General features: G+C 38.3%; 1 protein-coding gene across 5 annotated transcripts in view; it reads right to left on the bottom strand.

Moving 5' to 3' along the window:
• The window catches only part of LOC131053387 (uncharacterized), a 207,984-nt gene that overhangs the window by 110,422 nt on the left and 73,161 nt on the right, over positions 1 to 24,401 (bottom strand). For 4 of the 5 annotated variants that reach the window (XM_057987989.2, XM_057987993.2, XM_057988014.2 and 1 more), the window contains one exon: positions 349 to 435. The exons of the other annotated variant lie outside the window; for it this stretch is intronic. In XM_057987989.2, the coding sequence (XP_057843972.2) occupies positions 349 to 435 (87 nt within the window). The remainder of the gene's footprint in view (positions 1 to 348; positions 436 to 24,401) is intronic. 5 annotated transcript variants of the gene reach the window in all.

Below are 24,401 nucleotides of genomic sequence, written 5' to 3'. Positions count from 1 at the left end.
TCATAGAAGTAGTTGCATATAGAGTCTTTCAATAAATAATGGTATAATCCTTTAAAAAGTGTACTTAGAATATGGGGATTGTTGACAAAAAATGAAAAGAGCTAACATGGACTATTACATGGCTTCAGCCTGGCCCGTTTCAACTTTGAACAATATGATTATGAATATTCTACCAGTGATCTTTTCACAAAGAATAAGAACATTAAAATTTGATAAACAGTGCAATGAAACATGACTCAGATGCTTTATTGACATCTTACTAATAAAAACAAGAGGGTATATAATTTAAAATGTGAGAGAACTTAGAAGTTAAGCTGCATTGAAGAGAGACTACGAAAAAGATATTACTGATCCCCCAAGAATCCACATTCAGATGGGTCCTCAATGCTACTTCGGGAAGAATCTAGATCTTCTGGCCATCTCCTCATCAACCACCTGATAAAATAGCATATGTTCAGGCAAATGACTAAATAAACTCATTTAACATACAAGAAAAATCAAGTTAGATGTGCATTGTGTAAAGGTTTGAAAGCAGAAAAGAAGTGTAAATTATGTCTTGGACGCAAAAAATAAAAATTAAGTTTATTTTTTAAGCAAAGCATTTGTATTGACAATAAGCCAATTAGTCAGGGAAAAACAAATGTGCAATTATGTAGACACTATTCTTGATGAAAATCAGCCCTTCTAGACAAATTTTCAAAGAGCCAAAAATGTTGAGAAAAGTATAAAATGGTTTATATCCGAGAGATGCTTTTAATACCAAAACAAAAACCTATGCCAATCTTTGTTCTTTATATATTTTTTACTGTTATAGCAGAAAGAAACAGATTCCAATATACAGAGGATATATCGGTTGCAAGGTAACATGAGTAACAAATAGATGGCTTCGAATAACTGGAGTATCATAGTGTCCCACTTGAAAGCATTTCTTCCTTTCAAAGCATTTTTGGTGTTCTGCATCTGCATTATTGTTTAGTTGGCTTAGTATTTTGACTAAACTAGGTCATATTCTTGTGTTTTTATGACAAGTATCAAGGCAACTTGATAGTCAGTGACAGTTTTTATAAGACACCTTTAAATTTTGTTATTGGACATCTCATGACATGTAGTGTGATAAGCATTTGACAATCACATCTATTTGATTTACATAGCTTGCTTGCATTTCATTTATAAAATTTTCATATGTTACTGCACCTGTTGGTTCATAATACCGATACAATATGTATTGAAAAAGTTGTAGTCCTAAATGTAATCTTGCAAAAACAATGTAAGTGCTTTCATATGTGTTTCAAGGATAAATGTCACTTGGATTCCCAAAACCCCACACTTGTAGTTTCTGCAAGAAGAATCCAAGTAGATACACAACAGGTGCAGCCAACAAACCTAGGTTGATTGAGTTCTATGCCTAGATACCTAAAAAATGAGATTCTTTTATAAAGGATTTGACTGAAATCTATCCTTAAGCTCAACGTTTCTTTGTTTCACTATGCAAATCAGTGACATTTCTTTGTTTCATTTGCCATATCTTCCTCTTCAATTTTGCGTTGGTCCATATTTTCATGGTATTGGAAATACTCTGGGAAGATCTATGGCAATTGAAACAGCCATTAATTGTCTTATTCATTCTACAGCAGCACATATCCAAGTAGAGATTCATATTTCAAAATGGCTGCCAGAAGAAGTGTGGCTCCAGGTTGAGAACAAGGTGTGGAAACAGATATTGGACTATAAAAATGTTCCTTTTCACTGTTGTAAGTGTTTCCAAGTGAGGCAAATTGCTGCTAATTGTCAAGCTGGCAAGCCCTCCTCTTCCAAAAAATCTATACTTGATGGAAAGGAGTTTGTTTATCTCAGTTGACTGTAAAAGATCCAAATCCTAATTGTTTTGAAGGGTCACATTGCTTCTCTCCGAATCATCTCGGAATGTACAAGGCAATAGTCCAAACAAAGAAAATTTAAAATTGCAATCTGGGAAGATTGCTTCTCACTCATCTCTAAATGATGCAAGGTTACCGGGAGACAGGGGTACTTGGAGACACCGTGATTAAAAATAATAAAATAACATTTTAAATATATAAAACATAATAAAAACAATATTAAAAATATAATATAATAAATATATATTAAAATATTAATATATGAATATAATGTATTTTATATTTGATAAAAATATGCATAGGTTTTTTTAATAGTTTTGTTTATGCCATACAGACTTATAGGCAGAATGAATACTTATAGGTAAGGGACTATATAGTGTGCAATAGGTTGCACGATATTAAATATTACATAGAGACTATACTGTGATATGGTGCTCGCTAGGGACTAGGCAGAGTGCATGGAAATCGAAAATATTAAATAGGTTCGCAATATCTATTAGGGAAATGTGGAAGTTGTTGAGACATGGACCAGCTAGGACTCGAACCTAGGACCTTCCATACGCTGCTGGAGTGCTCTACCACTGAGCTACTGGCCCCTCTTGGACCAGTCCATCGTCGGTTCGGGTGTGGCTTATTTCCAACAACAACACCCCCCCTTAAGCCACACCTCTCGTGTGCTTGGGGCTCCTAGCCTGGACCTGGCTCTGATAACATGTTGAGACATGGACCAGCTAGGACTCGAACCTAGGACCTTCCATACGCTACTGGAGTGCTCTACCACTGATCTACTGGCCCCTTTTGGACCAGTCCATCGTCGGTCCAGGTGTGGCTTATTTCCAACACCAACAGAAGTTCTTCCAGCCATGTTTTTTCCTTCAAGCATCACATTTTTCCTTTATGTGCCTTGCTTTTTGTTTTGTTTGCATTTTACCCTAAAATTTGTGTGGGAGACGACAAAACTTAAAATGGGAGACATTGGAGACGTTGAAAGACATGTATCACACACCTTGCAAACCCTTAAGTCTTTGGGGATGTTTTACAGATGGGAGATGAATCCCAGTACTAGATATGCATACCAGGGGTCTGGAGACGCATCTCACAGTAACTATGAAATGATATCATTGTGACCAAGGCCCCAAAGGAGGAGGTAGTTATGACAAATGTTGATGGAGGACAAAGGGAAGATTATTAGAATTGTATATGATAGAAACTTTTTGCCTATTATTTCTCCTTCCAGTGGCTCTCCATCTATCAATGGAGCATATGGTTCCCAAATTACACTAGAAAAAGGGCTAATAGTATGCCCATTTTAGGTGTCTTTTATGCCTATTACACCATTGTGTGGTATGTGACAACAAGAGTTTAGTATACTTTTCATATTTTCTTCCATGTTGTGGGTTGGGCATCCCTTATAGAATCCCATATCTTTAAATAAAATAAAAAATTAAAATGATACAGAACATATTAAAATTATATGCTTTTATTAGTTATTGTTAGAACAGGTTCCTCAAGATCTACTTAATCCCTTCAAAGACTAACTTTAAGTATATACAATAGCTAATATACTGTAAGCCCCATTTATAAACAAATCAAAATTTGAACTGTTTGCATCAAAATCCTTGAACTAATAATCTTGTGGCCAAAGAATCCCTAGTCGTTTGCAAATTCTGAATCTCTCATCGTCCCGAAGCATAACTTACCAAGCATTACAAAAATAATTAAATTTGAAAATTTGTGTAATAAAGCAAAATCCTTCCATGTGGATGTTCATGGTAATGTTTCGCCTAAAGTGGTGGCAAGTTTTCAACTCGGGAGGTCTTCCAAATTGAAAGATTTTAAAGCTTCATTTTTTCACCTATTGATTGACAAAAGTAATTAAATCATAGGTTTTATTTGATTTAAATGGACTTAGATTTATGGTATTTTACTCTCTTTGCGAGTGTTCATGGTAATGTTTTGCCTAACGTGGAAATTTTTCAACTCGAGAAGTCTTCCAGATTGAAAAAATTTAAAGCTTCAATTTTCACTTATTGATTCATGGAAACAATTAAATTGAAGGTTTTATTTGATTTAAATGGACTTAGATTTATGGGTTTTACTCTGAGTGGTAGTATCAACAATCTGGCCAAGTTTTGTGTAAACATATCATCCTAGTGAAAAGTTACCTATGTTGTCTTGTTCATCACCTTTATAGGTTTGGCAAATAGGCTTTATGAAGTCTTTGTGGGGTTATAAAATAGAGTTATGATTTCCTACAAAGTTGAGGTTTGAAGTGATGAGTAGCACTAGGATTAATGACAGAACCCATGTTGAAGTCAATGAAATTTAAGTCTTAAAAAGAATTTGATAAAACTAAAGGTTTTGAAAAAGTGCAAGCTCTAAGTTTGTGCTGTCCATAGGTTGTGAAATTGTAATAAACTCCAAAAATGCATGAAGTTTTCATCATTTAAAAATTACATGCAAATTTGTAACTCTTCCTCAAGGACCAATAAGGACAACAAAGATTAGGTATGCAAAGCATATCGATAATGATATTCCAATTGTCAACTTGTCTTCATAAGTCGATGACAAAGGAAAAGTAAATATTCATCAGAGTTTCACATAGCTTAGCAACTTCCTCCAAATTGTCGATCTTGGTAACCAACTTTTCAAAAGGCAATAATGGTTGGTAACATTTCTCCAAATGTCAATGATGATAAGTTGAATTGGCAATTTGCTGACTTCATAAAGTGTTGTATGTGGCCAAAGAAGTTATGAAGACGCCTCTTTACATTGATAACAAAGAATTGACAATGTTAAATTGACCGTTTTGATGGCTTGTCAAAGTGACATCCAATACTATCTTTGAAGTTATTAATTTTTGTTTCAATAGCTATCAAGATCAAGGGGATTATCAGTCGTTCTATCTGACTTGGCTACTCCTAATTATGCTCTAAACAAGAGAAAGATCGACAGTTTGATAAAAGCTGCCAATTAATTCTAAGTTGCTGAAAAAGTTTATGTAGTCAATAATGAAGTAAACGTTTAGTGTTAATCGGCACTTTGCATACAATTAGCAACTTTGTAACTAACATCGATGACAAAGGGAAAATTGAAACCCATCACCATTTTTATGTACTCGGTAACTTTCTGAAGGCTAATAACTTTGCGACTACCCCTAAATCACTGATGGCTAAATAGTTATCATAACTACCCAAAACAAAACAAAAAGATGTGGAAAGCACAACCATTGCGTTGCGATTATTGGCAAATTGTCTCAAGTAATTGCAGTCTTCACCGGCCTTTTACAATTATCACCAACTTGAGATGATTTGGAAAGTATGCTTAAAGGTTGATACTAAACAAAGGTAAGGTAGTTATTATTACTACCCAAAAAAACTAAAAGGTTGATACTAAACAAAGGTAAGGTAGTTATTATAACTACCCAAAAAACTAACTCCGTCGAATCTTCAAAAGCTGAAACAAATCCTTGAAAGCCTTGAAATAGGTTATGAACATCCATTAAAAAATTATTGTTTGGAGATTTTTGTCAGATATTGCAGTTACAATTGAACTAGTCGACAGCATTCAAAATGTGGAAACATAGAGAAAGCGCCTAAACTGTTTGGTAGGACATTTTAAAGGGATGTGGCTGCTTTGTATGCAACATAAGCACGAAATGGATTTGTTGAAAAGATTTTAGAAACCTTCGAGCGATGCAACCAGAAACTATAAAATGCGAAGTATAAAGAGATTTTGTCAAATGTAATTGTCATGGCCCCTGGCGGATACGCATACAAAATGTGAAAGCAAGACAACAATTTTATTGAGCGTGTTATCACATCATAAACATGGCATGTGAACTGTTTTGCTGGATGCTAAAAGAAGTGTTATCACATGAAAAATAATGCATAAGAAGAAATGCATGACAAATGTGAAAGCATAGAGAAGCCACATTAACCATTTGGCAAAAGCACCTCGAAGAGATGTCATCTCATGGCGCAATGATTGCTAGAAATGCACAAAATAGATTTGTTGTGAAGGCTTTAGAAACTTTCAAGCAAAAGCAATTGACAAGCATGAAGATGACTTCCACAACCCTTGAGTAGCATCTTACCCACCTTCAACAACCTTTGAGTAGCATCTTCCACACCTTCACCAAAGTAGGAACCTCGAAGCAATAATTGTTCTGACCAACATACATACAAAGTGGATGTATAGACTAGGCGCATGAACTGTTTAGCAAAGTGCCTTAGAGAAATGGCATCTTAGGGAACACCATAGCTTCACAATATACACAAAATGGCTTTGTTGAGAAGGCTTTAGAAACTTTCAAGCACATACGAGCAGTCGGAGTAAAGTGTAATTGTGACCTCTACCAACTGCCTCCTTACTATGCACCAATTGAAGCTTTAGAACCAAGAAATGAAAATTTACAAAAAATAATGCAGAATAGAATTTTTATCAAATATAATAAGTTGGAAAAGCCTAGGTAAACATATGAGCTAAATGTGGAAGCAAAGAATGGCATGTAAGATGTTCAACAAGATGCCTCAAGGAGATGTCAATCTCATGGAGTGCAATCAATGCAAGCTACACATAATGGATCTATTGGAAAGGCTTTGCAAACTTTCAAGCAAGTGCAATCAATAGGAGGCCGAACCTCACCTCTTTCCCACATGCCTCTTATGGTAGTGTAGCCAGACAAAGCACATGAACCATTTGACCAAACGCCTCTAAGATATGTCATTTCAAGGAATGAAATGAAATGATTACAAATTGTACAAAAAATGGATTTTGTAAGGAAGCTCTCAAAATGTTTGAATTAATGGAGAACTCTCGAACATGTCTTAACTTTGTAAGCTTTGTTAGTGTTCTAAGTGCATGAAGGCTGTATATACTACAACCATGTGAATTGCATTGCATATATAATTTATTAGTAGGTATCCATGATTGACCTTCATGCCCACAATGGCTATCCTGAGGACACCCTAAACCTTATTATTAAGATGCCATTTAGACCGGTGGGAGCTTCTGATCATGTTTTCTTAGTGCGCAAAAGGTAATAAAGTGTTTCCAAATTCAATACATTTATTTAATGACAGCAAGAAAAATTGTTCCCAGGAATGTGAATCATTTTCATTATTTCAAACACAAGCAATCTTTTTGTCCAGTCTTGGTATTGCTACTGTTTCTTTAGGCCTATCACCAAGTTCATCTTCGTTTAATCATTGAATGCAAGAAGCAAGCGGTTCCAAGGAGGAGAAGCAATTTAATAGATTTTATTTATGCCATTTATAAAACTCCCAGATTTGATAAAAATGATGATGAATTATGATAAGGTAAATTTAGCAGAAATGGTGAAATCATTTGTAAATTTTGCAGAAAATATTAAGAGTTTAGCCTGCTCCTCTATACGAATTTGAATGGCATATTGAATCAGGAACATTTGTGCAGATCCTGTCAAAGAGGTACAAAAAGAATGGTAGCATCAATTAGGATAATCCACTTCATAAATCCTAGCGAGGATGAATATTAGAATGGCAAGCCTTAGGAACTTTAAGCAAAACCAGCATGCATAAAGTTCACATCCAAAACTTTGAAATGATGCACACTTAGTGAACAAAGGTTGTAAATACTTTGATGGCGAGTGACAATTCGTTCTAAAATGCATTTGTCAAGTTGATGCAAAAGTTGTTGCATAAAAGTGGTTACTTTGAGCCTAATGAAAGTTCAAATTCTTGATAGGTGATGAAGAATACAAGTGTAGACAATGCTCAATGTCAGAATGACTTCAAAGGTTACTAGAGGTAAAGTGGACAAAGATGAAAAACTATCTTGACAAGGTCAACAGTTGAGTCTTTCTTCAAAGTCACAAGTTTCTACATATATTTTTGGAGAAGTGACTTATGTCACTTATTATTACTGAAAATAGAATTTGGACTTAATAAAAGTTAGGTAAATCCTAACTTGTTCCCAATAAGGTAGTTATTAGAAGTAATTACTCAAGTGCTTACAAAAAGTGATCACTTAGGTGGTTATGAAAAGTGGTTACCTAAGTAGTTATATAAAGTGGTTATAGGTTAGTTATTATAGAGAGCATATAAATACAAGGCTTTTGCACTATAAAAGGGGAGACTTCCTACAGAGGCAAAACTTTGCAGAGATTTCCAGAGAAACTTTTAGCTTTATACTATGTACAAAAGGGTTTTTTAAATTGTAACATTTCAAGAGGATAATGAAGAATACATTTTGGTTCGTGTGTTCTAAATGTGTTCATCTATTATTATTACCATTTTCTCGTATGTCAAATTAGTAATCTCTTTATGTATCTGTGCAAACCATTTGATAATCTGTGGAATTGATGTAATAGTACACAAGTAGACTTTGGTATCCCAGTTTGAATGTGTCGAAATAGACTATCTCTTCGTATGTTGAGATTTGTCATCCTCCGTTCATCGTAATTGCACATCTAAATAAGTTTGCTAATAAACCCCCTTTTTAATCTGTTGTTTGTTGTAGAATCTCAGTTGGTATTCATATTCCATTGGGGTTTCTGTTATTCAGCTTTCTCTAGTTTTGTGTTTTCTCTTTTATGTACTTTCAAGTTACAAGTATACGAAAATCCTTAAAAACCTCATTACATGAGGGAGCTGCCCCTCTCAAACACAAAGGAAGATTGCAGTTTCACAACAATATCTACAACTGTTGGAACGGTTGTCACTACTCTTCGGGCAAACAGGGTCAGTTTTGGAGAAACAATCCCAGTGACAAATCTGTTCACCAAAATATACTCATTTATTAATCCACATAATTCACTTCATAAGTATACACATGAACATCCAATAATAGAGAGAGATGCACAAAACATATGGATAATACAAGCAGTGTATAAATTATCATTTTCAATAATTAATGAAAAATAGAACAGAACCCTCATCTATTTATAAAAGTGGAGATATTCCCTGTCATTCAAAGCCTTTGAATACATCACACCATATGGTAAACCCTATAAATTATGCATCCAAAGGTAGTATAAACTTGCACTGAATTGGTACCCACCATACCTTAAGAATAACTCACGACCAATGATCAAGAAACATGTTGGCACAGGTTTACATGATATACACATATGCACAAATAGTAATTTTATTGATCCTATTTCTATTTGAGGAACCTTCCTTTCTTGGATATGTACATATTTGTGATGTCCCCAAACAAGGTTCAGTCAAGTATCCTTAATATGGAGAAAGCTCATTGTATTATCTCTAAGGATTGTTGGAATTGTTTGTCATTATGGCTTATCATTGATGCGGAAGCAAGTGCACAAGGTTATCATCATTACTGTTAAAGGCCAGCTCCATTTGATGGTAATCACAAGGACAGAGTAAGTCATGGTAATCAAGAGCAAACTTTAATGATTAATTCATAGCAATGACTTTGTGAAGGTATATATATATACATGATAGCCAACTACAAAGGATATGACAGCCGAATAAAGTATGTGTTCTTAACAAACTTCTGAACTAGGATCTTGAGATGGAATGTCACACTATTATCTTGAGTGCCAAAGACATAATTGTTGCGACCTTCATATGGTTGACTTTGTATGCCTTGGTGATTTTTTTTATGACTGCAATTAATACATAAAGCAGATTTGTATACAAGAAAGGTAACCGGCTTTAAGCATCAAGGGAAGCACTTTACAAGCAGCAATTAATGTGTAAAACAATGTGAAAACATTCTGCATTAGAAAACAAATACAGCCGACTACAAGCAAGCAATGTCAATAAGTTTATTTGAAGGAAACTGTTATGTTTTATAACAGTGACTTTATGAAGAAAGAAGCGATATTATTAGCAAGAGCACCGATACTCAAAGAAGATTAATGAATACAAGAGCAGTGATTGCTATGTTAATAATAGTGGCAATTTGTATAGATAACAAGCCATGGTTATAAGGCAAAGCAATCACAAGGAGTTTATGAAAAAACAGAGATGGAACAAACAACGGTTGAAATACATCAATAGCAGTGTTTTGGAAGTAGTGAGTTATGATAAGAGCAATGACTACATCTTGTAAAGACAGCGATTAATTAAGAACTGGACAGTATGTTTACCACTACAACAGGTAAATTAAATACAGGAAATAATAATGTACATGGCAATGCATACCAGACACGGCAGTAAAATATATCTTTATTCGCAGATGCAATTATTACAAAGAAGACCAGAGATGGTCGGCCAAGGATTACAATGGACCCGACTATACGTACTACTTTCTTTGGCAGTACACAACATATTTAAAGGATTCGACGGTTGCCGAGAGGAGCAGAGCCGTCAACCAACCGACACATAATTACCCGAGAGTGACAACCAATTTAATACAATTAATTAATACACTGTCGGGTAACCAAAATTATTAAACATAACGATAAGCATTCTATGCCGACTACATCATCCCCCCAAAAAAACAAGAAGTCTTCCAAACAACTATAGCAAAACGGGCCAAACCGGCCACCTCTGCCATGGGAGTATCTAACTTGGCTGGCTCCTGTACCACCCCTGACAGCAAAATGAGCCACCTTTGCCATGGGAGTATCTAACCTGGCTGGCTCCTGTACCACCCTTCCAGTTGTAGGGGTTTCCTCCTGCCATTCGTAGGTGTTTGTCCGCATACCATACCTTCGGTTGTAGGTGTGACCATGCCTTCGACCGTGGGTGTCACCATGCCTTCAGCCGTAGGTATTTTCTTCCATACTACCCTGCCATCCAAAGGTGTTTCTCCACGTACAATATGTTTGGTCGTAGGTGTCTCTCCACGTACCATACTTTCCATAGGTGTTTCCTCACGTACCATACTTTCGGCCGTAGTTGTCTCTCCACATACCATACCTTCGGTCATAGGTGTTTTCTCACGTACCATACCTTCAGCCGTAGGTGTTTTCTCACATACTATACCTTCGATCGTAGGTGTTTTCTCATGTACCATACCTTCAACCGTAGGAGTTCCATCCCGTACCACCCCGCCATCCGTAGGGGTCTTTCCATGTACCACACCTTCGACCATATTTATTTCCTTCCGTAGCACCCCTTCAATTGCTAGGGCCACTTTCTGCACATGTACCTGCGTTGTCTACGTAGGTCCTTCAGGCACCTTCTGAAATAGTATGCCCACGGTTGTGGCTTTTCCGAGAAGCATCACCAGTCTAAGTGATTTTGTGGGTACCAAGTGGGCAGAAGAGGACAACTTTGTGGCTGTAAATTTGACCTTGGCTATAACTCTACCAAGTGTCAGTAATTCTTTCTGTCGTGTCTAAACTTCCCCTTCAGCCGTGGGCGGTTCCTCTTATTCTGTCACGACAACTGCCTCGATCGTGGGGATGTCTCATACCACTCTCTCTGCTTTTGTTACAGCAACATCCTTCAAGGTAGCATGTTGTACTACTCCCTCGGTCGTAGTGGTGACATGACGTACCACTCCCTCAACTACCTGTCGTACCAGTCCCTCAATCGTAGGGTAATCTCTCGTACCACTCCCTCAGCCGCAGTGATGACTTGTCATACCACTCCCTCGGCCGCAAGAGTAATCTAATGTACCACTCCCTCAGTCATAGCAGTGACCTATCGTACCACTCCCTCGGCCATATGGACATTCTCTTGTACCACTCCCTCGACCGTAGGGGTATCCTCCCGTACCACTCCCTCGGTCGTAGGGACTTCATCCGTACCTTCGCCAACCTCTTTGATCTCCCTAATCTCCAACATATTACAACCAGGGTGGAAGACCTCATAGTCCTCCATCTGCTAGTGAAAGAGTCCATTGAGGGATCTCATCTCATCGTCAGAGCAATCTTCCAACTCAAGCAGCCCTTCGTCAATGGGTTCCATGTCTTTCCTCCCATCAACTCTCCACCCTCAAACTCTGAGTCGGAGGATGCCAATTCTTCACTCACTGCCTGGTTCCTCAAGTCAATCACATATTTACGCCCTTCACTCTCGATGGAGAGTGTGTTCTTATTCCAGTTATGATTTGTCTTCGCCATGATCAGCCAACCTTTTCCGAGGAGGGCATCATAGACCTTTTTCTCTAGTGGAATGACAATGAAGTTGAGGAAGAAATGTTGGGTGCCGATAACTTTTTGTGCCATAAGTATTCCCAAGGGTTTGATAACATGTTGGTCGACACTTACAAGCTAGAATGTTGGTGGCCAGAGAGTTGGTTTTCCCAGACCACTCTATGTTTCTTCCGACAATACATTTACTCCAGAGCCACCGTCCACGATGGTATTGGTCAGCTTCCGTCCCATGATCTCCATTTCTACTATGGTTGTCTCTCGGCCAATACTCACAGTAAGCAACATGTGGTCTGTGGCAAACGTGCCAGTTGGTTTTGCTGCCGACATGGGGTCCATGGCGAACATGCTAAGTGATTTTGTTGCTAGCTGGCTACATTCCTGGCCGATGATGTTGTCACCAACTACATTTGTGAGGGCCAGTTTCAATTGTGGCATAGTGTGCAAAAGGTCAAAAACCAATACTAGTACCCGTACGGTAGCTTGCAACATCTGTTTTATGATTGTTTTCTTGGACTCCGACTATGGTGGAGTAGTGGCAACATCATGTGAGGTCATTCGCTCCTCTGCCATTGCCCATTCAACATCAGCCTTTGCCTGTTGGAGTCTTTCCTTCTCCGCATAGGGATCAGGGTACACTGCTTTTTTTCTTTGTAACCTCGTGATTGCGAGTACCTCCTTGTCTGGCTCTTTGACGTCCAACATATTTACCCCTATCTGCTTTGGATAGTTGGTGTCTTCATGGTCACCTAGACCACACCATTTGCACAATAACTGTACATTGTCTTTCTTGTTCTAGCGATCTCTCGCAAAGTGTCCCCATTCACTACATTGTCGGCACTGTATGATAGGACGTCCTCTGGGGTCGTACTGTATTTGGTTTCGCCCTCGTTGATTTTCATAACCACTTGGCAATACATTTTGTGATTTCGATGGGTTGGACTCTCCCTGTGTGAAGAGTACTTGTGTACTTCTCATCTTCAAATTGTACGAGCACTCCTTGATTGAATGCCCCAGCACTTCGCAAATTTCACAAAACATATTTCTAGGACAATTACCTTTCGTGTGCCCCACTTTTGCACTTAGTATACCATAGTTCATTACCTTCTCTGTTGGCTCCTTTCTCAACCTTCAATTTTTTCATCATTCTCAACATATCCTGTCGAAGTGCTTGTACGGTTTTGGATTCTTCGTCAGTGCTACCTCTGAGGCTCTCATCATTGTCGATCTTCCTCTTCTCTCAGGAGGAGGTTTTGTTTTCACTCTCGATATCCATTGCCCGATTGCAAGCATCAGCGTACGAGGACGAAGGCACTACTTTCATCTTCTTGCCCAGTGGTATCAATCCCTTCGTGAACCACCTCTTCTCCAACCCGTCGGCTGGCTAGTTCTCCATCTTCTTCAATAGTTCCTTGAGCCTACAGTTGTAAGCACGTACACTCTCATTATTCCTTTGCTCGATATTATAGATTTCGGCCACGATCTCATTATCATCCCTCTAGAGTTTGAATTCCTCCTCGAAGGCCTTCTTCAGATTATTCCATCTTGTTTTGTACTAGGCGACGAGATCAATATACTAATCAATTGCCATCCCCCGAAGGGTGGCCGGAAACGCCTTCAACCAGTAATCTTGGTCATCTTGGCCATTTGCCTCCCAAATGGTTATACATGTTTTGCAATGTTATATGGGGTCCTCTAATCCATCCCCCGTGAACTTCGACAGTTTATGCTTCTCCTGGGTGTTCGCCATTGTTTTCACTCGGAAGGTACCTTGTGTATCCGCCTTGGGTGCCGAACCTGGGTGGATTGTTTCGACCGCTACGATTCGATGATTTCCCAGCACTCTCAGCCACGCAGGCGTCCTCTACACGTCCACCTTCAATGTCCCCAGCATTTCGAGTACTTCCAGGTGTGTCGGACCTGGGTGGACTGTTCTGACTGCTATGTTCCAGTGCTTTCCTTGCACTCTCGACCACGTGTGCGTCCTCTACACATCCACCTCCAGCGTCCCAACACTCTGGATACTTTCACGCTCCGACTTGTCCCTGTGACTTCCTCCTGCCGAGGGTCAGCGAATCACCTAATCACTTGGTCTTGACCATCGTGTGGCCTCTTCTCACTTTTATTGGGGTCTACGGGCATGAATCAGTCAAGACTGACCCGACTTCCTTTAAGGCAACGACGCCAAAATGTTTATCGCTACAACAGGTAAATTAAATACAAGAAATAATAATGTACATGGCAATGCATACCAAACACGGCAATAAAATATATCTTTATTCGCACATGCAATTATTACAGAGAAGAAGACCAGAGATGGTCGGCCAAGGATAACAATAGACCCGACTATACCGTACTACTTTCCTTGGTGGTACACAACATTTTTAAAGGACCCGACAGTTGCCGAGAGGAGCACAGTCGTCAACCAACCGACACATAACTACCCAAGAGTGACAACCCACTTAATACAATTAATTAATACACTATCGAGTAACCAAAATTATCAAACATAACGATACGCATTCTATGCCGACTACACAATAGTTAATATGTTCATATTAATAAACGTTAAGGTGGTGCTTAGTGACTAAATATGCAAACAAACTAATATGCTGATCATTCAAGAGGTCGATTCTATTAAAGGTGGTGATTCATCATAATGTGCAGACTCTATTAAATGTCGATTCAATCAAAGGCGGCAATTAATTAGGATATGCAGCGATTATATTTGATTAAGAAAGCAACATAAGTATACAACAAATGCATAATGAAGATCTGATGTGACTTCATAATAATGTGATTTCATCATCACTAATGGTACGATTTCTTAATATTAGCTCTTGGTGTTTATTACAAATAAGACATAATATTAGTATTTGTTTGGTGTTTTATTAACAAAGTAATAAAGGTCGTTCCTTTGTAAAGTCGCCTCTTTTGAAGGAGGTATATATGTTAGAAACAGTGTGTCTTTCAAAAGGAATCACGTTCTTTGGAAGGCATAAACAGAGATTGAAAATGATGAAGGGAGAGGGAGTTATGGAAGTGTGAAGGTAAGATAGAGATACGCATCGAATGAGATATATTTCTGATATAGAGCAGACATAGCACAGATAATTATGAAGAGTGCTTCAGACTTGTATTAAAGAACATATGCAGTCCATGTATAATGAATAAGTGCAGAATATGTGTAAAGATACATGCAAATTTGATAAGGAATGCATGCACATCTAAAAGGACAATTTGAGAGTAATAAGTGCAGATCTGATTGTGAAAAGTTCTGATGGTCAAAGGGTGTGTCTCTTGCCAAAGGGCATACATAATGAAGAGGCGTGACCTCTCTCTCACATTGAGAGATATAAAGGAAAGGAATCAAGAGTATCCAATGCGAGCATCCATCGATCAGAACAGATCAGAACTGTTATTAAGTTACAGGCAGTAGCATCTTGTCCTTGGCAGCATGCAAGGGGGCATTACACTCCCTTTGCCAATCAGAGAAAGTTATCAAGATAAGTTCTACCCTCCGAACTATTCTTAGAATTGTATAATAAAAAGTATTCAAATTTGATATAATTATATTTATTAATATATTACAACTCTAATTTAAAGCTAGAATTGTTGTCTCAGGATTAAATGGAGATAAATCCCAAACGGGGCCATTACAATATTATAGGACCCTATATAAAAATCATCTAACATATGGGGTAAATAGTTCCATCACGTCAAACAAATCGACACAATCAAGTTTGCATCAATTTGAAGATGGAAATTTGGACAAGCAGGATCGAAAATTAGGAATATTCTTTCTAGGTTATTTCCAATGTGGTATAACGCTTAATAATTTTCAACTGTGGGAAAAGAGCCACTTTAGATGGAACCATGCAACTTAACATAGTAAAATGATGTTATAATAGAACTTAGTGATTGGCTAATGACATGGCATTCTGATTGAAATGCCATAGCAAAAACATAAATTTTAAGTTTGTAACATGAGCTTATATGGTGACCTTGTATGGGCAGGTAGGAAAGTTCATATTTAAGAGTTTGATTGTGTAACATGAATTTAAAATTGTGTTTTGACAAACAGTATCTTGCGAGAAGCCATCTCACAGTTTGCAGGTCTATTCTCATGAAAGTTGACTCATTGGGAAGTCAAATGATAAATTTCAAGAACATGACTTGATGAATACTGATCTTCCCACCCATAGAAGCCTTCTCATATTTTGCATGTCTATTCTAATAAAACTAAAAGTTATCATTGGACAGTCAAATGATTAATTCCATGACTATTTATTATTGCAAAAACCTTAAGACTGCTCTCAAAAACCCATTTAACATCTAATTTGCAATATTAAAGAGACATGCATATTATATTAAAATATGATAAGGTACCAAGTGCCTGATATAATTTACCATCTATTGATCAATTATGCAGTCCATGACAATCTTTGTCATATTCACTTGCTCTCTTAAACACGTCAATATTTAATTGCCGTACTAGCTTTCAGCAACATAGCTAACAAAGGGATTAACCTTGACTTAAACACTAACCAAAATACATCCCCTCAACATCGAGAACTTATCGGTACACTTTGTCAAAATCTACTCACACTTTATCTTCTTTTTCAAACTGGATAAAGCAAGACAAAACGAAAGCATGCACTTAGGATGCAACAAGGGACATTTGCAACTACACACTAATATGTTCTAAGTCTAACTCGCTAACATGCTCCCTTTACACTACCAAAGATGACAATGCATGTTGTCAAACACTATTATCCCTCGTTCCTCTTGACTTGGAAGTACACAATGAGAGGATCTCATTCTTTAACATCTCCATTCCTCATAATTTCCCCACTAAAAACAAATTCCCAAAGCATGATACAGATCCCAAAATGCTAGAGTGAACACAATCAACTAATGCTCCAAGACGATACAAGAAGACCATTCTTGACAACCTCTACCTAATCAAGTGCCAACAAGAAACACAGCACTCACGAACAAAGACAGGAAACCATTAAGACTACATAGAAGACTAGTGTACAACCATGCACTCCAACAATCAATCATTTCCAATGAGTAGCAACTGCTTGTAATTTGAGGACCCTAAACAATACAATGTCCTCAAACATGACCCAAAATATCGACATTGTTTTCTCAGGTATTCTACTTGAATGAATTATAAAGTAAACGAGAGTAACAGAACTACAAAATAGAATAATATAAATTAATCGCAAACATATTTCAAAGAGATATAGCTTTATTCTCATTAAAGACATATGCAATGTGTATAGGAACCCATAAGTGTGGGCCTCGACTACAAGTACAACAAGAAATATATAGGCAAGCCGACATTGATTGAAGACGCCAACCATCGGTAATTGTCAATTAACCAACAACTGTCGAGGACAAAACTTAATTACATCCATTTTATTACAAAACTTAATTAACCAACAATCTCCAATACATTCTCCACCCCAAGCAGAGTTGCCTCTATGGGACCAGGAGGGGCACTCTCAACAAGCATGGCTAACTCCTGCTGGTCAAATCCCTCGACCAAGAGCCTCAAAGATGATGGGAAGGTTAAAGAAGTATAATATCCTTAGGTAAAATGCCCTCGATGACTAGCAGTGTGGCTGGTTGTACTAGTAGTGCTAGCACTGTGGCTAGCAATGTTGTTGGCACTGGTGCTATGGCTAACAATGTGGTAGGTGCTAGCAATGTGGCAATTGCAAATGCCGATGGCAAGGTAACCGATGTTGATGTTGGCAATGTAGTTGGCACTATTGATAGTAAGGGGACTGCCTCCTCAATCTCAATCTCAGGCAAAGATTGAGCATCGGTAGCTAGTGATACCTCCTATATTAGTTTCTTGGTCAATGTAGATGATGACAACTCTATTGGCTCATAATCTTTTGTGCCATCACCCCCATCGCCAAATACATCTTTCAATTTTCATTTCTTTCATCTCCTTATTCTTGCATATCTAATGTTGTCTAGTAAAATACTGTCAGCCACAAAGTGTCAAGATGGGACACTAGCTGAAATTTCCACCAGTTGTTGATAGGAACCCATTTGTGAAAGGCATTTAAGAATAACACAATAAGGTGTTGTGTCACGTAGAATGCCTTATGCTTTTGTGATAAAAACTCTCGAATTTTTTTCTGACAATAGGCATTCCCAATCATACACATTACCAATGCTCAACCCAATCATGAATTCAATCATCCAGATGGATATGTCTAACACTAAGCTACCACCAATGAACCTGCATTTTACCTAGTCTAGAATGCATCACCATTCTACAATCCCCAAAGAACTTTTCCTCAACCCCCTATTGCTTGTACTCCATATGTTGTCTCGTTCACGCTATGTAAGATCTAGTTTGCACATTCTCTAAATTGATGCCTCCTTATATTGGGGAGTTAGACTTCCAATTGGCTTTTGTTGTCGCAAAAGTTTGCACCCTTGCGAACAACCTTGTGAAACATGGAAACAACCTCGAAGTGTGGGACTTTGCACAAGGGGGTTGAATCTCCGAAGAAGGCCAACTTCCTTCTCAATCCCGATGCAGGTGTTGAACCAACTCAACACACCAAAATCTACTTTTAAACCTATTCTAATAGCTTGCAGAGGAAAAGGGAAGAAGGAAATGCTAAAATGAAAGGAGGTGATGCACCAAGATAAGACATGTTCCTCTCTGTACCCGAAATGACAAGAAGAATCAATTGAAATACCTCGGAGATGCACAAACTTCAGTTGCATGAATGACCCCAACGCATGTATGGCAGTTAAAGTTTGCTAAATGTCAAAAGGGGAGAAAGTTTCCCACAAGTCACACTTAGAAAACAATTTAATACAGCGTGTGAGAGAAAGCCACAAAACACACTTATCATGAAGGTAAGAAAACATACACAACATGCATAAGTCAAAGAGAGGTAAGAATGATGATTTCAATTCATTCTCAGGCCAATGGCCAAATTTACAGTTGCAAAAATGCAAGAAAAATATACGAATCTTTAAGATAAGTGGAAGAGCACAAAGTAGCTCAAGCCAAAGGGGAGAGAACCCTTTACAATGAGGCTTAGCAGCATATATATAGCGAACTGGTCAGAGAGAAGAGACCAATGGTCAAAGAGAGGAAACCTTGACCCTGGCCTATACAGGAGAATGTCAATTCGAGAAGATAGGGAAGTGCACAGATCTAACATGGTTGTGCATGCAAGAAACTCATTCATACTCTGACAAGGCAATCCCAAGAAGAATAGTACTTCTAGAAGGTAGATTGCCTGACATTCCAAAGTCAGAGCATGCAAACCTGACATGAAGGCCATCAAGTAAGCATAAATAGGCATGGCCTTGGACTCCAGTTGATGGTAACCTACAAAATACAGTAAATGTGCCCCTATGGCTCCATCAATAAACGTAGACAAGTTACAAGAGTTGGCGAAGCATTAAGATCCTTAGTGTTGATCATGCCATATGGAATTGTTACAAATCATCGAAGGTCGGGCATTGGGCCCTTGGGAAACGACTGCAAAGGGAATGGAGTAAGGAACCTCGGAGTCTAAAGGGATGAGAGGGAGGAAATAGGAGGACCTCGAATTTCAGGGTTTGGGGAGACAGGATACCTCTTCCAAAAAAGGGAAGGGAAAGATTGTTCCTCGAATCCCGAAATCCAGAAAGGAAGGGAAGCTCAGGTTTCGAGGTTTGGGGAGACAAATACCTAATCCCAGGTTCCCTAAATCTCGAAATCCAAGAAGGAATGGAAGGAGCAAACTAGTTCCCTGAATCTCAAAATCCGAGAAGGAAGGGAAGTCAGAGTTTCAAGGGTTTGGAGAGACAGGATACCTCTTCCCAAAAAGGAAAGAGGTAGATCGATTCCTCGAATCTCAAAAATCCGGAATGGAAAAGAAGGCCAGGTCTTGGGGTTCGGCGAGACGGGATACCTCATCCCAAAAAGGGAAGGGGTAAACCGGTTCCCCAAATCCTGAAATCCGGAATGGAAGAAAAGGCCAAGTTTTGAGGTTCAAGGAGACGGGATACCTCTTCCCAAAAAGGGAAGGGGTGGACCAGTTCCCTGAATCCCAAAATCCAGAATGGAAGGAAAGGCCTAGTTTCAAGGTTTTGGGAGACAGGATACCTCTTCCCAAAAAAGGAAGGGGCATACCGGTTCCATGAATCCTGAAATCCGAAAAGGAAGGGAGTTCAGGCTTTGAGGTTCGACGAGATGGGATACCTATTCCAAAAAAGGGAAGGGGTAGACCGGTTCCCCGAATCTCGAAATCCGAAAAAAAAGGGAAGGTCGAGTATCAAGGTTTAGGGAGAAGAGATACCTCTTCCCAAAATCAAAAGAGGTAGACTGGTTCCCCAAATTCTGAAATCTGGTATTCCTATGAAGGAAAAGGGAAGGAGAAAGCACCAATGGACTCCAGGGTATGAAGGCAAGATGCAAGGGTGAAGGGGAAAGGCCCAATGTCCACCTCATGACAAGAGAACACTTAAACATTTTCTTGATTTCTTGACTTGGCGCTTGAACTAGGGCAGTGTTGCTCCATGGAACATATCTCTTATCGGTTCTCATTGAGGGACCAAGGGTGTCAGAAAATGACAACATTTTGACAACCTCTACGAGATGCTTGCTTGCTAAGCATGAGATCTAGAAGCCTTGAGTATCCATTGGGCACTTAGTCATTGGCAGGACTCAAAACATGTGTGAGCCAACACTTGGACAAAAGATAGAAACTAGAGTACACACCCTTGTAAGGAGAATGTATCAGGTGCAAAAGCACTTATGAAAGCAAAACAACCTCTGATCTAATATTTACATTGTCATCAAGACCCTATTTAGAAGCAAGGCTTGAGATGAATCCCATTCATTTGGATTGGAAGAACTTCACCATCAAGCTTTAGAGAGATGAAATGCATTGGCCTCTTTACAACTAATTATGACATATGAACCACTCCAGATAGCATCGAATTTGGAGTGTCGTCTAGCTTTGGCTCCGTCTGCATCCCACTTGAGAACTAGATCTCCCTCTTTGAAGAACCTATTAGTAGCCTATTTTGTCAAAATTTCTTTTGACCTACTCCTGATGAACCTCAAGTGTATGCATGGCCTAGTTTCTAACTTCCTCTAGCTCCATTAGCTCAGCTAGCCTCACTATCATGGCATCATTCTCTATCAATTCCAACTGACATGCTAATTCAAGAGAGGGTAACTCCAACAAAGATGGGAGTCTTGCTTCTTTCCCATATACCAGCATGAAAGGGGAGTTACCAATTGTCCTCTTGGGTGTGATCCTGTCAGTCCATAAGGTTGTCCTCAACTTAGTATGCCAAGACCTTTGATTGTCTTCACCATTCTTGATGATATCAGAAGTGAGATGTTGGAAGTAATTTCACTCTATCATTGAATTGTTGTTTGGACTCGGGGGGAGTTTTCATTGTCAAATTCTTTCAGCCCAATTTTAGTTATGCAGGTTGGTTTCAATCATTGATGTTAAAAGGGGAGTAGTAAGTCAGAGGGAGCAGCTTTATTTCAAATAAGTTTTTGTTTCAGTTTGGTTTCAGATGGAGTTTCCATCAATAACAAAGGGGAAGATTTTTGAATATGTTGTCATTGATGTCAAAGCTTGAAAATCAAGGTTGTTTAACAATTATTTGGTTTAGCTACTTGGTTGCTTGGTTGAGCTACTTGGCTGCTTGGTTGAGATCCTAGTTGTCTAGTTCAGCTACCTAATTGTCTGGTTGAGCTACCTGGCTGTGTGTTTGAGCTATGTCGTTGTCAACTTGAGTTGTCTTCTTGTCCAAGTCACCTTCTTGTTGTCAACTTCTCTTGCCAAGTCAGATTAATTATTTGCCATGTCATCGCTTGAAGAGGCAACTTCATTAATATGGGTGGCAATTTCCTTTGGTTTATGGCAGCCAAATTTAATATATCTTCATTCCATATATTCTCAACATTTTCTTTGAAGGTGTCGGAATTTAATGTTTGGTGGTTGTGGCTGAGACAAAATTCATGAATCCTTTCATCCATTTTTAATGTGTCGGTTTCAGCTTGAGCAGATTATAAGTTGTGGCTCCATGTGTCAAGATTCTTTCCGAGCACTTTTAAACACTGACCTTTATTTCCCGAAAAAGTGAATGTGGAAATTAGACTTCTCATATTGCACACTTCATGGATTCTATTTTGAGGGTGCTGTCGGACAGAGGAATGAGATATCTTTTTCTATCTCACATTTTTTGAGTGTTTTTTAGCTTGCGGTTTTATTCTTTGATTTTTAATTTTTCTACCGATAAATTTCTAATTCTTTAGAATGTGAACATGCTGAAAAGTTTATGTATTGTTCTAGTTCATAATCGTAGATGTTTGAGGAAAGTTTTGAAAAGGATGTATGTGCTCTATGAAGAACGCCTGAGCTTGTGAAGAGGTCCAAATAAGAAGAATATGTTTGTGCTAAGAGCAATATAGAGGAGGATTGAGCATTGTTTCTAAGAAGTCTAGCATTATTTTTTAGAATGAAGAGCTTATTTTGAGAGATATTTAATGGAGCTGCATATGTGAATATGATAAGAGAGATTGATTGTAAAATGTGAATCCTTGCAAAAGTTTCCACAATTTCTGAGTATAAAAGGACTGGAGTAGGTGCTTCGGCAGTTTGAAGTTGGTGCTTCAAGGGGTGTAGGTGCTCTCAGTGAGTTGGTGCTCACTTTTGTAATTTGGGTTGGTGCCCATTTGTTAATGAAAGCTACTGTGTGTCGTGGTTTTTTACCCAAAAGGGTTTTCCACGTGAAATCCAATGTTTGCATCTTGATGTTGCTCTCTATGTTTTATTTGGTTTGTGCATTTGAAATTTTAAAAGTATAAAATACTAATTCACCCACCCCCCCCTCTCTGTATTTTCTATGCGCTTTTCACATTCAAGGTGTAAGCATGTACAAAGGTTGTAGACCACAAATTGAAGGGTACTATGCACAAGTTACCTCCTTTGAGCTCATTTTGAATGTGTGAGTGCACCAACATGGGTGCAAGATGGAACACCTTGGATGGAATTAAGGCCCCTCAACACAACACCTAGACCCTTAAGAACTTGATCATGAAATAGAGTTTCTCATTAATGCACAATTTACCCCGTACCCTTGCACAAAATTGTACATGCCAAGAGGGGGTTATCCCCATACTAGGGTTTCTCATTAATGCACAATTTACCCCGTAACCTTGCACAAAATTTTCATGATTTTCCCAATCCTAGGTCTTACATGATGTGGTCTTGAAATTCATGACCTTAGTTGTTGTGCTTGCAGTTGCTAACGGAACTACAAACAACTCACGACTCCTTTCCCTTCAACCTTCTCCTAATGACATCCAACACCCTAACAATATTGACAACATTTGCAACTAAGCAACTTTGCAACATGACAAAATTGACAACATTAACAACTTTCCTCAATCTTGACATTCACACAACATACCTCCTTTTGCCAAGCTAAAAACGACCTAAACAAAGCAAAAAGTGGGGTCCCCATTTGCAAAGGGGCGATGTGTGAAAACATCACAACACTTATTTAATGGATAAGATAAAGCTAATGATAATGTTATTTCAAAGAATAATGTATATGTTACATATAAATCACTGCTATATCTGATATAAACTGATACAATTATGAAAAGATGATCTTGATAGCTTTCTCTAATTTTAACAATGGGGGATGTGCTCTAATGTTGTTTATAATCGCTTATAGCGATTTAATTGGTAACTCAAATATAATCCTCTAACTTATGCAATTGATTCCACTTAATGCTTATAGCTATAATTGTTGTGTCTATTATGTCGATATGCTTGTGCAATTCTAAATGATGCTGCTAAGTCTGATATAATCGATTGATTTATGCAACAAGGTGTTGTCTCTGATCTTGCTTTATAAGTATGCAGACGGTCTTGACACTATGCCAAAATATGCTCTAATGAGCACATCCAACCAAGGATACAAATAGATAAAAGGTTCCAAAATTGATGTCCCTTGAATGAGTTTGAGACAACTCTTATATCTCCCAAATCGAAAGGATGGAAACCCTTGGTGTTTTGGATTAAGGCAAAAACAGGTTTTGAAGGGGCCCTGAAACCCTTTACATAGAAGATTCTAAAAGGCTGATGGAAACCCTTGGTGTTGATGAGTCGTATCTCTTTTGGATCGAACTCCTCCACAACAATTGTCGTCATAATTAATCGCTGCCTTCATACCTTTTCACAATCGGTGTCTTGATTATTATAATCACTAACAGCTAGTTGACCTCGTGTCTCTTCATTAGGAGATGTATTAGTTTATATTTGATAATCACTTTCGACTTGATATTGCATAATACTGATTAGTCCATTCATTGATTAAAGATGCTTGATTATATTTGTCAATACCATTAACGAATGTTGACACTTATACAAGTCGTTGTTACTTTCCATTTATTGATCTCT

This window comes from Cryptomeria japonica, chromosome 7 (genome assembly GCF_030272615.1).
Source record: "Cryptomeria japonica chromosome 7, Sugi_1.0, whole genome shotgun sequence".
Lineage (NCBI taxonomy): Eukaryota > Viridiplantae > Streptophyta > Pinopsida > Cupressales > Cupressaceae > Cryptomeria > Cryptomeria japonica.
The sequence above is the reverse complement of the archived record's forward strand: the minus strand, read 5'-3'. Positions and strand labels throughout refer to the sequence as shown.